At 43.9% G+C, this 18,142-nt stretch overlaps 1 protein-coding gene across 7 annotated transcripts in view; it reads left to right on the top strand.

The window, feature by feature from the left end:
• arb2a (ARB2 cotranscriptional regulator A) overlaps positions 1-18,142 on the top strand; it is a 521,656-nt gene that overhangs the window by 2,604 nt on the left and 500,910 nt on the right. For all 7 annotated transcript variants that reach the window (XR_011889469.1, XM_072281219.1, XM_072281220.1 and 4 more), the window contains exon 3: positions 14,659-14,760. Coding sequence is in view for 6 of the 7 variants with exons in the window: in XM_072281219.1 (XP_072137320.1) it covers positions 14,659-14,760 (102 nt within the window). In the remaining variant the exon portion in view is untranslated. The remainder of the gene's footprint in view (positions 1-14,658; positions 14,761-18,142) is intronic.

Raw genomic sequence — 18,142 nt, forward strand, 5'->3', positions numbered from 1 at the left:
GAATTCTGAGCCACAAAAGTGTGCTTTCTCATGAATTTTTAAAGTACTGTCCTTGACAACCAAAAGAGCAGGCACCAATGATGCCGTGATTAAATATGGTTGGTGATGATAAAAGTTTCCAGAGTTCATGTGGTAAAGGTTACAGGGATGTGAAATGTAAGGCAATGAAAGCTTTTCAACTTGTTTTCACCTTAAGGAGTTGATGAATTGAATCAGAATCAGGAAAAAGTTTACTATCACTGGCATATGGCATGAAATGTCAGTAGCAGTACATTACAGTACATTATAATAAAAACTAAATTCCATTAGGTATATTAAAAAAAAACTTTAAATTAAATAAGTAGTGCAAAAAGAGAGCAAAAAGTACTGAGGTAGTGTTCATGGGTTCGATGTTTATTCAAAAATCTGATGGCGGAGAGGAAGAAGCAGTCCTGAAGTGTTGACTGTATTAAATTGCTCTTTTCATGTATTGATTGGCATTTGAAAGAGTCTATGAGCAGCTTTGAAGTACCTGGCAAACTTCCTTTACTTAATAGTACCTTTATCATCACTCCAAAATGTTTCTATCTTCTAAGCCAACTCCTTACACAACATCTGTGTTCTGAAAGTTAATTATGTTTCTTGTACAAACTCCCTTGCTCACATCCCCGATCATTTTCACAACTTACCTTTTATTTACTTAATGACCGGATGGTCTTAAGTCATTTTATTGATTGAGATACTGTGCAGAATACACTCTTTTGCCCCTTTGAGCTGCATCCACCAGCATTCCCCAATTTAATCCAAGCCTAATAATGGGAAAATTTATAATAACCAATGAAAATGATACATCTTTGGACTGTGGGAGGAAACCGGAGCACTCAAAGGAAATCCACGCGGTCACATGAAGGACGTACAAACTCCTTAAAGACAGCAGTAGGAATTGAATCAAGGTCGTCTGTATGGTAAAACATTGAGCTAACCACAATGCTACCATGCTGCCAAAGCAAAAATTCTTTTTTTGTTTCTTCTTGCCACCCGTTCTACCTGACCTCTGTTCCCCCTTGCCACTCAGTCTACCTGACCTCTGTTCCCCCTTGCCACCCAGTCTACCTGACCACTGTTCCACCTTGCCACCCAGTCTACCTGACCACTGTTCCACCTTGCCACCCAGTCTGCCTGACCACTGTTCCCCCTTGCCACCCATTCTCCGTAACCACTGTTCCCTCTTGCCACCCAGTCTACCTGACCTCTGTTCCCCCTTGCCACCCAGTCTACCTGACCTCTGTTCCCCCTTGCCACCCAGTCTACCTGACCACTGTTCCACCTTGCCACCCAGTCTACCTGACCACTGTTCCACCTTGCCACCCAGTCTGCCTGACCACTGTTCCCCCTTGCCACTCATTCTCCGTAACCACTGTTCCCTCTTGCCACCCAGTCTACCTGACCACTGTTCCCTCTTGCCACCCAGTCTACCTGACCTCTGTTCCCCCTTGCCACCCAGTCTACCTGACCTCTGTTCCCCCTTGCCACCCATTCTCCGTAACCACTGTTCCCTCTTGCCACCCAGTCTACCTGACCTCTGTTCCACCTTGCCACCCAGTCTACCTGACCACTGTTCCACCTTGCCACCCAGTCTGCCTGACCACTGTTCCCCCTTGCCACCCATTCTCCGTAACCACTGTTCCCTCTTGCCACCCAGTCTACCTGACCACTGTTCCCTCTTGCCACCCAGTCTACCTGACCTCTGTTCCCCCTTGCCACCCAGTCTACCTGACCTCTGTTCCCCCTTGCCACCCATTCTCCGTAACCACTGTTCCCTCTTGCCACCCAGTCTACCTGACCACTGTTCCACCTTGCCACCCAGTCTACCTGACCACTGTTCCACCTTGCCACCCAGTCTGCCTGACCACTGTTCCCCCTTGCCACTCATTCTCCGTAACCGCTGTTCCCTCTTGCCACCCAGTCTACCTGACCACTGTTCCCTCTTGCCACCCAGTCTACCTGACCTCTGTTCCCCCTTGCCACCCAGTCTACCTGACCTCTGTTCCCCCTTGCCACCCATTCTCCGTAACCACTGTTCCCTCTTGCCACCCAGTCTACCTGACCTCTGTTCCACCTTGCCACCCAGTCTACCTGACCACTGTTCCACCTTGCCACCCAGTCTACCTGACCACTGTTCCACCTTGCCACCCAGTCTGCCTGACCACTGTTCCCCCTTGCCACCCATTCTCCGTAACCACTGTTCCCTCTTGCCACCCAGTCTACCTGACCACTGTTCCCTCTTGCCACCCAGTCTACCTGACCTCTGTTCCCCCTTGCCACCCAGTCTACCTGACCTCTGTTCCCCCTTGCCACCCATTCTCCGTAACCACTGTTCCCTCTTGCCACCCAGTCTACCTGACCTCTGTTCCACCTTGCCACCCAGTCTACCTGACCACTGTTCCACCTTGCCACCCAGTCTACCTGACCACTGTTCCACCTTGCCACCCAGTCTACCTGACCACTGTTCCCTCTTGCCACCCAGTCTACCTGACCACTGTTCCCCCTTGCCACCCAGTCTACCTGACCACTGTTCCCTCTTGCCACCCAGTCTCCATAACTACTGTTCCCTCTTGCCACCCATTCTCTGTAACCACTGTTCTTTCTTGTCATCCATTCTACCTGACCATTCTACACTCACCCCAGTTTAGAAACATGACTTAAAGAAAATCTGAGTTGTGCTATTTTCTGAATTATCCATGTGACCCATCAAGGAAGCCCATACTCTGACTTGATGTGACTTTGGTCTGAACCACAGTTTAGGATTCTTAAACTGCATTACAATAAATTTGATTGACATTTTTTTAAACATTTGAACAAATTATATTGCAGATTGCTCCCCAGCTTGTGTTTAAGCATCCTTAATACCTGTGAGATTATCAAGCAGCTTTGATTATGCAAAATTATTTGTTGTCCCATCCCAGTTGTTTCCTATGTTATTAAATACAAGGCTAATTGGAAGGGGCATAAATGTGGTGGGTGTGCGGGCATGCTGCTCGGGGTGGTAGTAGAGGCAGGCAGATACATTTAAGACACTAATATAGGCACACGGATAAAAGAAAAATAGAGGGGTATGGGAGAGGGAAGGGTTAAATTGATCTTGGAGTAGGTTAAAATGCCGGCACAATGTATTGGGCCAAAAGGCCTGTGCTGTGCTGTAGTGTTCGATGTTAATTGCACACTTAGAATTCACATACTTGAAAAATTTACAAGGTTCAAAAGTTTATTTATTATCAAAGTAAGTCCCCATAGACAACTCTGAAATTTGTCTTCTCCAGATAGCCACAAAACAAAAAAAGAGCATGAAAGTGCTTCAGAGAGAAACATCAACCCACCCCCACCATACAAAGAAGAATGACATCCTGATCATCAACCTCCAAACCCTTCCTGCAAAAAACAGAACAAGAACATCAATGCCAAACAACCCCTCTCCAACACAAATAACTAACAAAGCAGAACATCGACCCCCAAACCCCCTCCCTCGCATAACAAAGTGGAAAAATAAAGGGCATTTAAAAAAACACAATATAAAAAACATGAGTCTAAAAATGTCCTCAGTCCACAAACACAATAGTTTTGTACTTAAACATGGAACCGTGATACCATCCTCTGATATCACCAACATTCAACAAAAGGGAGGAACGCCACACGAGTGCAGAGGCCTACCCGTCTGCTACAGCGAGCCAAACTGTGGTAGGCAGCTCACAGAGTCCTCCAATCGCAATCAAAAGGAAGGCAGTTGGTACTGAACTCTCACTCGCCATTCGCATTTGGCTTGATGTCTCAATCTTCCTCGACACTTTAACCAGCGAAATGAACTTGTTATACACATTTATTCCAGTTTTTATTCACTAGGAGGTAGCTTATCACGTTTGAGCACAATCCAGAATAAGTTCACTTAATTTTACTGTGGGAGGGAAAGAGCAAAATAGTTCCCTTTTTAACGACTAAATGCCTGTATAATTTCCCCTTCTGTCTCAATTATTAAATGGGATCTCCTAATTCTGCCTCTTAATTGATTTGATTTCTGCAACCATATTTACTTATTTATTTATAGATACAGTATGGAACAGGTCCTCACGGTCCTATGAGCTGCGCTGCCCAGCAACCCACCTGTTTAACCCTGGCCTAATCCCAGGACAGTTTACAATGTCCAATTAACCTACTAACTGATGCACCTTTGAAATGTGAAAGGAAACTGGAGAGAACCCAGGCAGTTCATGGGGAGAACATACAAACTCTTTACAGATGGCGCCAGGATTGAACTCCGAACTCCGGACACCCTGGGCTGTAATGGCGTCATGCTAACTGCTGCTCTTTCTTATTCACTACAACCAAGCAATCCCAGTTGCCCTTCCACTACCTTTGAAACTCACTTCCACCTTCAAGTTCATCTCACCTACAAAATTCATTTTATGTTTCCTTGTTCCACTGCCTACTCTAATCCATTGTTTATCCAGAAGATTAAATCTGTCACATTTCAAAACAGTTTCAAGAGCAGTGTATGTGAGGATATTTCTGGAAATGTAGCACTTGCTGCAGTTCTGTCTGACCTTTGCAGGGATAATTTAGATTAGTTGTTGTTGATGTTAGCTTGAAACAAAATACAGTGCAACTGGCATGAAAAATATAGTTGGTACTCTGTCTAATTTCAATAGGAAAGAAAATAAGTGATTGATTCATTACTGCCATCTTTCTGATGCCACCCGAAAACAGTTTCCTTACCAGAGTTTTTTTTGGCAGTTTTTATTATTGAGCACAACATATCGTCTTTCTGTATTTAGGGATGCAATTTTATAATCTACATGAATTGCACAACTTAGAAAGAAGTACAGTTGTTGTCCAGCTTTTGGGTTGGATCTGATTATGTAATTGCTAGTCTCATCTCTCCCAAAATTCATTGAGCAGCCCTTAAGTGAAATAGTTCTTCTTAAGCCATTACCACTACTGGGGCATAGGCTGCCTACAGTAGCTCGCCAGAGTCATCTGTCTCGGGCCAGTCTTTCACGTTCTCTCTTCGTGTAGCTCATCTTCTTGGTGTATCTTTCCCCTCCTGGGGACGTGATCTTTGGAGCTTCTGTTGGTGTTTCTTTAACTCTGGGTTTTTACAGGATTGCATTGTTAGCCCCCTGTCCAACCCTCCCTTCACAGCCGGGCTCGGGACTGTCCTTGGTCAAGTTGACTCAGATGTAACAAGCTATTATGTAGTCAACTTCAGTACAGGCTTGTATGCAGGGGAGATCAGAAGGAATAATCTAAGTCTCAAGATGCATTGAATTTGATCCCTTTTATTATCTACAACACATAAAAGATGATTGTCACATTATCATGTATAACTATGGGTAGTTTGATAAAACTAGGTAGCTAAGTAATTATTAATAAATATTAAATATTAATTATTTAATACAAAATTCAAAGTAAAATTTATTATCAGAGTACATGCATGTCACCACATACAACCCTGAGATTCTTTTCCTGTGGGGATACTTAGCAAATCTACAGAACAGTAACTGTAAACAGGATCAACGAACATCAAACTGTACAAATAGAAATATAAATAAATAGCAATAACTAACAAAAGCATGGAATCCAAGATAAAGAGTTCTTAAAGTGAGACCGTCAGTTGTGGGAACACCAGACATAGAATGAGTGTGGTTATCCCCTTTTGTTCAAGATCTTGATAGTTGAGGGGAAGTAACTGCTCTTGAACCTAGTGGTGCGAGTCCTGCGGAACTTGTACCGTCTACCAATGGCAGCAGCAAGAAAAGAGCATACCGGGTTGTGACACAGCCAGTCAATACACTTTCCACCACACACATCTCAAAGTTTGTCAAGGTCTTTGATGACATGCCAAATCTCCACAGATTCCTGAGGAAGCAGAGGCGCTGCCGTGTTTTCTTTGCAATTATATTTATATTAGATTAGATTCAACTTTATTGTCATTGTGCCAAGTATAGATACAAAGCCAATGAAATGCAGTTAGCATCTGACCAGAAATGCAAAGAATAGTGTTATTTACAAATTAACTGCGAATAAAAAGTAAGTGCTACGGCATACAAATATAAAAGTACTGAGACAGTACAATACGGATGCAATACTGCTTAGCGCTGTGATGTGAGGTTCAGCAGGGTCACAGCCTCAGGGAAGAAGCTCTTCCTGTGCCTGCTGGTGCAGGAGTGGAGGCTCCTGTAGTGCCTACTGGATGGGAGGAGAGTAAAAAGTCCATGGTTAGGGTGAGATGCATCCTTGATAATGCTTTTCGCCCTACCCAGGCAGTGTTTCTGGTAGATGTTCTCAATGATGGGCAATTGGGTGCCGATAATCCGCTGGGCAGTTTTCACCACATGCTGGAGTGCTTTGCGGTCCGATACGGGACAATTGCCATACCACACTGAGATGCAGTTGGTGAGTATGCTCTCAGTGGTACAATGGTAAAAGCCCGTCAGTATCTTGGGATAGAAGTGAGCTTTCTTGATGCTTCGCAGGAAATAAAGGTGCTGTTGCGCCTTTTTGATCAGGATGGAGGAGTTCAGGGACCAGGTGAGATCCTTGGAAATGTGGACACCAAGGAATTTGAAGCTTGATACATGCTCCACTACAGCTCAGTTGATGTAGATGGGGACGTGAGTGTGGCTCCTAGCATGCCTGAAGTCCACAATGATCTCCTTGGTCTTCTGGGTGTTAAGGGCCAGGTTGTTGTCGGCACACCATGTGGCCAGGTGCTGGACTTCGTCCCTGTAGGCCGTCTTGTCATCCCCTCTGATCAGGCCAACCACCGTGGTGTCGTCTGTGAACTTGATTATGGAGTTAGAACCATGTACAAGAACGCAGTCATAGGTGAAAAGGGAGTATAGAAGAGGGCTCAGCACATAGCCTTGAGGCACACCGATGTTCAGGGTGAGAGTGGAGGAGGAGAAGTTGTCTAATTTAACTGATTAGAGTCTGTTAGTCTGAAAGTCCAAGGTCCAACTGCAGAGGTATGAGCTGATACCAAGCAGGCGAAGTTTGGCGATCAGCTTGGAGGGGATCACAGTATTGAATGCTGAACTAAAGTCAATGAACAGCATTCTGACGTAATAGTTCGGGCTGTCCAGGTAGGTCAGGGCAGAGTGAAGTGCCATGGAGATGGCGTCCCCTGTTGATCTGTTGGTGATATGTCCAGGACAGGTTCTCTGAGATAGTGACACCCAGGAATTTATTGACCGTCTCCACCTCTGACTCTCCGATAATTACTGGCTCACGGACCTCTAGTTTCACTCTCCTGAAGTCTACAATCTGTTAATCGCAATTTGATTAAAGACTAGCTTTATTTGCCACATGTACTGTACGGTATATTGAAACAGAGTGAAATGCATTGTTTACATCAAATCAAATCAGCAAGTGTTGTGTTGAGGACAGCCTGCAAGTGTTGCCACAGTTCCTGCACCTGAATAGCCTGCCCACGACTCACTAATCCTAACCATATGTCTTTGGAATGTGAAAGGAAACTGGAGCACCTGGAGATATCCTATCTAGTCACGGGGAGAAGTTACAGTCACTGGCATGTAAAACGTTGCACTAATGTTTTCCATGCCAACTGTCTGTAAGGTGATTCTTATGTTCTACCCACTCCACTACTGTGCTGCCCATGAGTTCGAGCTTAGTACGTTAATTCTGAAATATATTGTGACTTGGTCTATTCATTTATTGGCTCTGTTCTATAGATGGTTGCCATCTTTGGAAATACTTGGCAGCTACCAGTAGAAGAGAATGTGGTCTTTGTTTACACTGCATTTAATACCAACTACAGCTTGTAAGTATTAATAAAAGGTACCTGTTTCTACAAGGCAATGCAGACATTCAATGGAAGTAAAAGCATAAATATTGTGAAAAAAAGTTAGTAAGTCAGGCAGCATCTGTGGATAGAGAAACAATTTGATGTTTTGGCTCTGTGGTCCTTGATCAGATAGATAGTCTTGAGTGGGAACACTTGTGTCTGGTTATCCTTGCCTTTCATTGAAGAGATTGTGTATTTTGTCTAAACAACCTTCCAGGTGAGGTGACACTTCACCTGTGAATCTGTTGTGGTTATAAACTGTGTCTGATGCTCCCAGTGTGGCCTCTTGTATATTGATGAGATCCGACATGGATTGGGAGACCACTTTGCTGAGTACCTACTAGTGCTCTGTTGGTGCTGGAAGGAAGTGTCGCCACACTTGCAGCACAATCCTCGCTGATTTGATTTGACGCAAATGACACATTTTACTTCATGTTTTGATGTACATGTGGCGAATAAGGCTATTCTCTCTCTGCTTAAAAGCTAAACTGCCCCAATATTACTCTTACTGAGTATTGTTGGAGCTGTACTCAGCTAAACAAAGAGATTCTTCATATTCTTTGTAGTTTGTGCAAAGGCTGTATGGATTTGGAAGACAGGACACTTGCTATATGATGAAGTATACTTGTAGCAGTGATCTTCATGCGGGTGGTTTGTTTCAGCTTTTGCTCCCCGATGGCCATCCCCAGCCCACGAGGTTGATTTTTTGAATTTGGTAATGACAATGCTATTGGATTTTAAGAAAGGGTGTTTATCTTTTTTGGCACAGTTGGTTTACGTGACTTCTATATGATATAAATGTTACTGAGTTACTGCTATACACAAGAACACACAAGAACACACAAGAACACAAGAAATAGGAGCAGGAATAGCCTAAATATTGTTCAAATCACACCATCTGTATGCAGACTGTGCCTCAGTTTCTGAGTTGAGAATTAGACTTAATACTGCAGACTTCAGGAAACATCCCCACTTCTAAAACTGTGGGGCAGGGATTGATAAAATAGTCAAAAATTAATACCTCTAGAATAGTAAACAACAGGAATTCTGCAGATGCTGGAAATTCAAGCAACACACATCAAAGTTGGTGGTGAACGCAGCAGGCCAGGCAGCATCTCTAGGACGAAGGGTCCTGATAAAGAGTCTCGGCCCGAAACGTCGACTGTACCTCTTCCTAGAGATGCTGCCTGGCCTGCAGCGTTCACCAGCAACTTTGATGTGTGTTACCTCTACAATAGTGCCAGGAGGAATTCCTACAGCAATAACTTAGCCATAATTGACCACCAACCACTGCAAGTTTCTTTTATAGCAGAATGTTTCTTTCTGCAAGGAACAATTCCAGATTTCTACAAATTCCCATATGCCCCACACTTGGTTGAATGTTATGTTAATACCAAGGACTGTCCCTCTTCATTCACACTGGCATTCAGCTATTTTGTTCTTATTTGGATGGAAATGCAAATGACAAATTGCAGGACAACAGGAATTCTGCAGATGCTGGAAATTCAAGCAACACACATAAAAGTTGCTGGTGAACGCAGCAGGCCAGGCAGCATCCGTAGAAAGAGGTGCAGTCGACGTTTCAGGCCGAGACCCTTCGTCAGGACTAGCTGAAGGAAGAGTGAGTAAGGGATTTGAAAGTTGGAGGGGGAGGAGGAGATCCAAAATGATAGGAGAAGACAGGAGGGGGAGGGATAGAGCCAAGAGCTGGACAGGTGATAGGCAAAAGGGGATACGAGAGAATCATGGGACAGGAGGTCCGGGAAGAAAGACGGGGGGGGGGGGGGACCCAGAGGATGGGCAAGAGGTATATTCAGAGGGACAGAGGGAGAAAAAGGAGAGTGAGAGAAAGAATGTGTGCATAAAAATAAATGACAGATGGGGTACGAGGGGGAGGTGGGGCCTTAGCGGAAGTTAGAGAAGTCGATGTTCATGCCATCAGGTTGGAGGCTACCCAGACGGAATATAAGGTGTTGTTCCTCAACCTGAGTGTGGCTTCATCTTTACAGTAGAGGAGGCCGTGGATAGACATGTCAGAATGGGAATGGGATGTGGAATTAAAATGTGTGGCCACTGGGAGATCCTGCTTTCTCCGGTGGACAGAGCGTAGATGTTCAGCAAAGCGGTCTCCCAGTCTGCGTTGGGTCTCGCCAATGTATAAAAGGCCACATCGGGAGCACCGGACGCAGTATATCACCCCAGTCGACTCACAGGTGAAGTGTTGCCTCACCTGGAAGGACTGTTTGGGGCCCTGAATGGTGGTAAGGGAGGAAGTGTAAGGGCATGTGTAGCACTTGTTCTGCTTACACGGATAAGTGCCAGGAGGGAGATCAGTGGGGAGGGATGGGGGGGACGAATGGACAAGGGAGTTGCGTAGGGGGCGATCCCTGCGGAATGCAGGGGGGGGGAGGGAAAGATGTGCTTAGTGGTGGGATCCCGTTGGGGGTGGCGGAAGTTATGGAGAATAATATGTTGGACCCAGAGGCTGGTGGGGTGGTAGGTGAGGACCAGGGGAACCCTATTCCTAGTGGGGTGGCGGGAGGATGGAGTGAGAGCAGATGTACGTGAAATGGGGGAGATGTGTTTAAGAGCAGAGTTGATAGTGGAGGAAGGGAAGCCCCTTTCTTTAAAAAAGGAAGACATCTTCCTTGTCCTAGAATGAAAAGCCTCATCCTGAGAGCAGATGCGGCGGAGACGGAGGAATTGCGAGAAGGGGATGGCGTTTTTGCAAGAGACAGGGTGAGAAGAGGAATAGTCCAGATAGCTGTGAGAGTCAGTAGGCTTATAGTAGACATCAGTGGATAAGCTGTCTCCAGTGACAGAGACAGAAAGATCTAGAAAGGGGAGGGAGGTGTCGGAGATGGACCAGGTAAACGTGAAGGGCAGGGTGAAAGTTGGAGGCAAAGTTAATAAAGTCAACGAGTTCTGCATGCATGCAGGAAGCAGCGCCAATGCAGTCATCGATGTAGCAAAGGAAAAGTGGGGGACAGATACCAGAATAGGCACGGAACATAGATTGTTCCACAAAGCCAACAAAGAGGCAGGCATAGCTAGGACCCATACGGGTGCCCATAGCTTCACCTTTAGTTTGGAGGAAGTGGGAGGAGCCAAAGGAGAAATTATTAAGAGTAAGGACTAATTCCGCTAGACGGAGCAGAGTGGTGGTAGAGGGGAACTGATTAGGTCTGGAATCCAAAAAGAAGCGTAGAGCTTTGAGACCATCCTGATGGGGGATGGAAGTATATAAGGACTGGACATCCATGGTGAAAATAAAGTGGTGGGGGCCAGGGAACTTAAAATCATTGAAAAGTTTAAGAGCGTGAGAAGTGTCACGAACATAGGTCGGAAGGGATTGAACAAGGGGTGATAAAACCGTGTCGAGGTATGCAGAAACGAGTTTGGTGGGGCAGGAGCAAGCTGAGACAATAGGTTGGCCAGGACAGGCAGGTTTGTAGATCTTGGGTAGGAGGTAGAAACGGGAAGTGTGGGGTGTGGGAACTATAAGGTTGGTAGCAGTGGATGGGAGATCCCCTGAGTGGATAAAGTCGGTGATGGTGTGGGAGACAATGGCCTGGTGCTCCTTAGTGGGGTCACGATCGAGGGGTAAATAAGAGGAGGATCTGCGAGTTGTCGCTGTGCCTCGGCAAAGTAGAGGTCAGTACGCCAGGCTACAACAGCACCCCCCTTATGGGCGGGTTTAATAATAAGGTTAGGATTAGTGCAGAGGGAGTGGAGAGCAGAGCGTGCCGAAGGAGTGAGGTTGGAATGGGGACAAGGTGCGGTGAAGTCGAGACGGTTGATGTCCTGTCGGCAATTAGCGATAAAGAGATCCAGAGCAGACAGAAGACCAGAGCAGGGTGTCCATGAAGAAGAGGAGAGTTGAAGACGGGAGAAGGGTCATCGGTGGGGGTGGAAGAGTCCTTGCCGAAGAAGTAGGCTCGGAGACGGAGACGGCTTAAGAAAAGTTCTGCATCACGGCGAACACGGAACTCGCTGAGGTGTGGGCGAAGGGGGACAAACGTGAGGCCCTTACTGAGAACAGAGCGTTCTGCCTCCGACAGTTGAAGGTCAGAGGGGATGGTAAAGACCCGGCATGGATGAGAGCTGGGATCAGAGGGGGGATGGGGGAGGCTGGGGGTGTCAATGGAGAGGGGAGGGTTGGGGTGAGAGGAAGATGGAGCCTCTGGGGGCCCAGGAGTTGATGGTGGGATCTGAGGAAGACGGGGCTGCGGAGTAGTGGTGGGGGAAGGGGAGACGGGAGTCACAACAGCAGCACATAAGGACCCGGCCTGGAGTTCAAGGCTGGAGTTGCAGTTGGTGGTTGCGCAATCGCTGTGAAGGTGTCCATGGTCGTTGCTGGAGTCTGGGTTTTGAATATGCCCTGAGGTGTTGGAGCCGGCGAGATCAATGACAGGGGCCGCAATCTGACGTTCATGCCTGCTAGTTTCAGGGCCAGCAGGCTCTGGAGTCCGTAGATGTAGGATCTTGCGAACTTTGCCTAACATGACAAAGTCAAAAAAACGGCGATTGCAGGCGTGAATCCGACGGAGGATGAAATAACGGGTAGGACCATTACAGACAGCGAAGAAAGTGTCCTGAAGGTGTGGAAGGGTCTGGGATAGGGACACCAAGTACCTCCTCATGGCGGAGAGAGTCGCCTTCAGAGCTTGACGGGAGAAGCGGCGAGAGGCAGAGTCAATAAAATGTGAGTACCTGGGATCCTCAGGAGGTCCAAATTGAGAGGCTTGGAAACGAATGCTGAAGCCAACTGGAGTAAGTTGGTGACGGAGGCACGTTCCAAGAAAGGATATATGGCTGTGATAGCGAGTCTGAGTCAAAGTGTGGTCGAAAAGTTGAAGAGCCGAAGAAATTACAGATGGGGAGCAGTGAGAGATGGTTTCACTGAACTCCCGTCGAAGAGAGGATCTAAACTTCTTCGGTGTAGGCAAATTGCAGGATTTCTTCTCTGGATCCTGAACAAAGCAGTGAGTAGGTTATTGAAAATTAGTATGGTAGTATAGATGGATTCATTGATGACAGTTTCATCAATTTGGTGATTATTGAGGATGATGTATTGATTTCAAACCCATTTAAAATATGGCATTATTTATTATCAGGAGTGATAGACTTCAAACTGGTAGACTTTTTAACTGATAGAGTGACACCTGGTGGGCCTGCAAAACTTACAGCTGCCATGTCTTGATTAAGTTTGCAATCTCTTGTCTTTTTGATCTTTGGGATGGTAAGTGAAATTTCTTATGACCATGGATTTCTGTCAATAAAGAGATTGAAATTCTTGGAGGTGTTTTTATTCTGTAGTTCCAGAAAATAGTACTGGGGTCCACCTCACCTTACATCCCACTATCTACTTTTTTTCCACATTGAGGATGCTGAACCTGTTTTTGCTTTACCCTTTATCACATAGAAAGTTAAAGCTCAGTGTTGGTAATCTTGTAGTCTGTAAAACTGAAAATACAATAAAGATCTTTATCACGAAAAGGGAATCAGAATCGTGTTTATTATCACTGACATACGTCATGAAATTTGTTTTCTGGCAGCAGTACAGTGCAGTACATAAAATATACTATAGATTACAATAAGAAATATATAATAATATAAAAAAGTAAGTAGTGCAACATGAGAGAAAAAATAGTGTGGTAGTGTTCATGGGTCATTCTGAAATCTAATGACCAACGGCAAGCAACTGTTCCTAAAATGTTGAGTGTGCCTTCAGGCTCCTGTAGGTCTTCTCTGATGGTAGCAATGAGAAGAGACCATGTCATAGGTGTTGGCATCCTTAATGATGGATGCCACCTTTTTGAGGCATTGGCTTTTGAAAATGCCCTGGGTAAGTTAAATCTACTGTTTTATTTCTGCATGTAGTTGTTAGACAGTTTAAATAATTCAAAACTTCTTAAATTTTTGATGCAGTTTTTCTACCCCAGTCTTTGGTTTCTCTGTATATAATTGAACTCTAATACATCTTGGATGATTTATCATCTCTTTTTGTTGTTTTTCTGGTTCATTCTCAGTGTTTAAAATAATTCATACTTTAGTGAGGAATCAAGATTTTCTTTTGCAGAAAATCTCTGCAAATTATATTCAAGTTGAATAGTGCTAGACAAATGTGTACATTATAAGATATCTATTTTGTGCGCTTTTGAAACTGCTTTGTATTGAAACTGCATATTCATAGAGTTGTTGGCTGTGTTAATTCATGTTTAATATACAGTACTGTGCAAAAGTCTCAGGCATATATGTACAGCTAGGGTACCTAAAACCTTTGCACGGTACTGTATTTGTCAAGGTGGAGTGGAGAGCGAGTTTGTAAATCTGGCAGCAGCAAAGGATATTGAGAATGTCGAGGGTAGAGCACTATGGGAGAGTTGTAGGACAGGTGGCAGAGAAGTGCTAGGGTCAAGGGGTGGTGCAGGTGCAGAAAAACTCAGTCCTGAGACACCAGGCAAGGTATTTTGATTCTAAGCAATTAGTTTATTGATCATTACAGAATGTCTCTCTGATGCTTCTCAATCCCTCCCCTCTCCAATTCCCTTTTCCCAACCTCTCCCTGTTCTGTTTCCTCTCTCAGTCCACAATAGAGACACATAACAGAATCAGATTTAACATCACTCATGTACAGAATGTCGTGAAATTTTTTTTGCTGCAACGGTATAGTGCAATACATAAAATTACTACAGTACTGTGCAAAAGTCTTAGGCATCCTAGTTATATATACAGATATGTGCCTTAGGCTTTTGTATAGTACTGTATCAGATGGCAAAAGGATGCAAACGTGAGTAAATTCACTGTTTTGTTTTCAGATTTACTATCTAGAATTGACCTAGAAGAACTAATGAAGAAGGATGAACCACCTCTTAAATTTCCCAAAACACTTGAGGAGTTTGAATATTATTTTAATGAAAGTAAGTGTGTGTCTCCAGATTAAAGGACATTATATTTTAAAATTGTTTTTATTATATAATTTGTTTTAAAAATGTACTTCATTATGTGGCTGGAACAGAATGTAGGTGATATTCTGGTAGCAATCTGTTAAAATTGAATCAAGAGTTAGGAGTTTTCCCTATTGACAGAGAAAATACTAAACTACTGATAGGTGTTGCTGTAGCTGGATAAAAGATAGAGTTATTGATTATACCTTGCATGTAAATGTACAACACAGAATCAGGTCTTATAAGCCCACCTTGCCCTTGCTGATATGATGCCTATCCATTTGCATGCATTAGGCCAATATTCGTCAATGCCATTCCTATCTAAAAATCGGTCCAACTGTTTTTAAATGTTGCAGTTAAGTGTGCCTCTCCCACCTCCTCTGGCAGCTTGTTCTGGATATCCACCACTGTGTACCTGAGATCTTTAACTTTTACCCTTCTCCCTTTATATCTTTTGCTTCTAGGTTTGGACTCCCTTGTCCTGACAAAAAGGTTATCCATTCTATCTATGCCCTTTGTAATTCAGGTTCAGATGTACTTATCACATGTACAACGAAATTTACAGTGAAGTGTGTCGTTTGTGTTGACAACCAACACACCTGATGATGTGTTGGGGGCAGACTGCAATGTGGCAGAACAACAGAGAACACAACAAAACAGAACATGCCAAGCAACAACAGTGCAACAAGCTCTTTTCCTCCCTTCCTCCCTCCCGCATATCAACCCACACACATACACAGTCCTCTAATCCCAGGACAGGCTGTCTTCAGCTACAGCTTCCAGCTGACTCATGGAGCATTCAGAAATCTGATGGTGAAGTTGAAGAGCCTATTTCTAAAGTGTTGAGTGTGGGTCTTCAGTGCCCTTTACCTCCTCTGTGATGGTATTAATGAGAAGACGGCCTATCCTGGATGGTGAGTGTCCTTCATGATGGATGCTGCTGTCTTCATGCATCACCTTTTGAAGATGTCCTTGATGGAGACGTTGGTGCCCATGATGGAGCTGGCTACAACCCTCTGCATCTTTTTTTTTAATCCTCTACATTGGAGTCTCTATACCAGATGGTGATACAACCAGTTATAATGATCTCCATGGTACATCTGTAGAAATTTACTAGAGCATTTGCTGGTATACCAAAACTCCTCAAACTCTTAATGAAGTGTTGCCATTGATGTGTTTTCTTCCTAATTGCATCAATATGCCAAGGTTTGATCGGGCAGTTAGAGACGGTATGAAGAATTACTAATGATCTGCTTTGTGAATGTGCTGTTTATACATCTGACATACTACACCCTTTGGCATGACTACTCACACAACAAATCGCTGTTGTCCAACCCCTGCTTCTCCTCTTATTTTTGCTATTTAGTTATAGTCAAAATGTTACCTACTTTGGAATTTTTCCCACTACAGGATTGTTAATTTCCAACACTTAAAGATCTATTCTTGGGTGAAAATAAAAAACAATACAGATGCTGAAACTCTATCCATGTCCCTTTATTTCCCACCATCTTAAAAACATACCAGGGTGGCTGACAACATGAGCCCAACCCCAAGAATGTCTTTGATTCGTCATACTGTTTATTCACTATCCAGCATTGGGTGCAGATGACTGGGCAGTGAGGAAGACTGAAGTCATTGTCTCCGGCCCATGTTGTGGACTTTTCTTCCTTACCCTTTAGCTGATATTTGACTATATCAGATCGGGCCTCTTGGTTCTTCTGTTTATCTGTTAAAGTCCATGTTTCATTTATCATTCTAAATTTAACTAATTTTTCATTGTATATTTTCATGATTATATTGTCTACTGTGAACGCTTGCAATACAGTGAATCTCAGGATAGTATGTGGTGACATATACGTACTTTGATGATAAATTTACGAATTTTGAACTTTCCTTGATGCTTTTAGATTGCCTGTCATCTTTTGCCCTGAGATAATTTAACAGTTGCTGACGAAAGGTAAACTCACACAAAAATTCCATTTCCCACTTATCCCTGTGATCTGCTTTGGCTTCTCCTTATCTTTGTTTTCAATTCTATCAGTGTGTTTATCCTACCTGTATTTGTAGTGTCCTCCAACTCATTAGCACTTAAAGATAACACTCCTCTAAATATGGCTTTTTCGTCATCCCCAATTTCAGTTGGTTTTCTTTTAATGGCCATGCTTTCAACCATTAAGGTAGTAAATTTTGGAATTTCTAACAATCTCATCCTAAACCCGTCCATTTAACTATCTGGCCTCTTTTAAGGACATTCTGTAAAAAACGGCATGTTTGTTGATGCTCTCAGTGGCAAATTTTGTTTGTTAAGATTCCTCAGCTGTTTTATTCTTGTATAAATAAAAGCAATTTATGTTGAACTGTGACTAATTACATGAGAATTTAATGATACTTGCATTAGAACAGAGGTGAACCATCATTTGTTTATTCCCCTGCATAGATGCTACCTGACTTGCTAAGTTCCTCCAGCTTTTACCTGCGTTGCTCAAGATATCCAGCATCTGCTGAATCTTGAGTCCAAAATGTACTTTTGTTGTTACAATACTGAGGGATGCAACTAGCCAGAATATTAAATGACAAAATAGACCTGTCCTGAACTCTGCATTAAGTAGCAAGGATATTCATTTAGCAATATGTTAATACAGGAAATGGCCACTAAGTGTCTTCCCTGATTTCATCCTGAAGTTTTCAATAACCATCAATCAACATTCATATATTGCAGGAGTTTCCAACCTGTTTTATACCATGGACCAATGTAATTGAGCAAAGGATCTGTGGACCCCAGATCTATTGTCTTCTCCTGCATATTTTTTAATGATAGAGAATCAGAATGTACCAAAATCAATATTTGGTTTCTGTGTTGGTTATTAGATTTTAGATTACGAGGACACTCAGTCCTCGTTTATTGTCATTTAGAAATGCATGCATTAAAAAATGATACAATGTTCCTCCGGTATGATATCACTGAAACACAAGACAGACCAAGACTAAAACTGACAAAAGTCACATAATTATAACATATAGTTACAACAGTGCAAAGCAATACCGTAATTTGATAAGAGCAGACCATGGGCACGGTTAAAAAAAAGTCTCAAAGTCCCGATAGCCCATCATCTCACACAGACGGTAGAAGGAAGAAACTCTCCCTGCCATGAACCTCCAAGCGCCACAAACTTGCTGGTGCAGCATCCTGGAAGCACCCGACCACAGTCCGACTCTGAGTCCGTCTGAAAACTTCAAGCCTCCGACCAGCTCTCTGACACCGAGCACCATCTCTGCCGAGCGCTTTGACCCTGACCCCGGCCGCCAAGCAACAGGCAAAGCCGAGGATTCGGGGCCTTCCCCTCTGGAGATTTCG

This window comes from Mobula birostris, chromosome 17 (assembly GCF_030028105.1).
Source record: "Mobula birostris isolate sMobBir1 chromosome 17, sMobBir1.hap1, whole genome shotgun sequence".
Lineage (NCBI taxonomy): Eukaryota > Metazoa > Chordata > Chondrichthyes > Myliobatiformes > Myliobatidae > Mobula > Mobula birostris.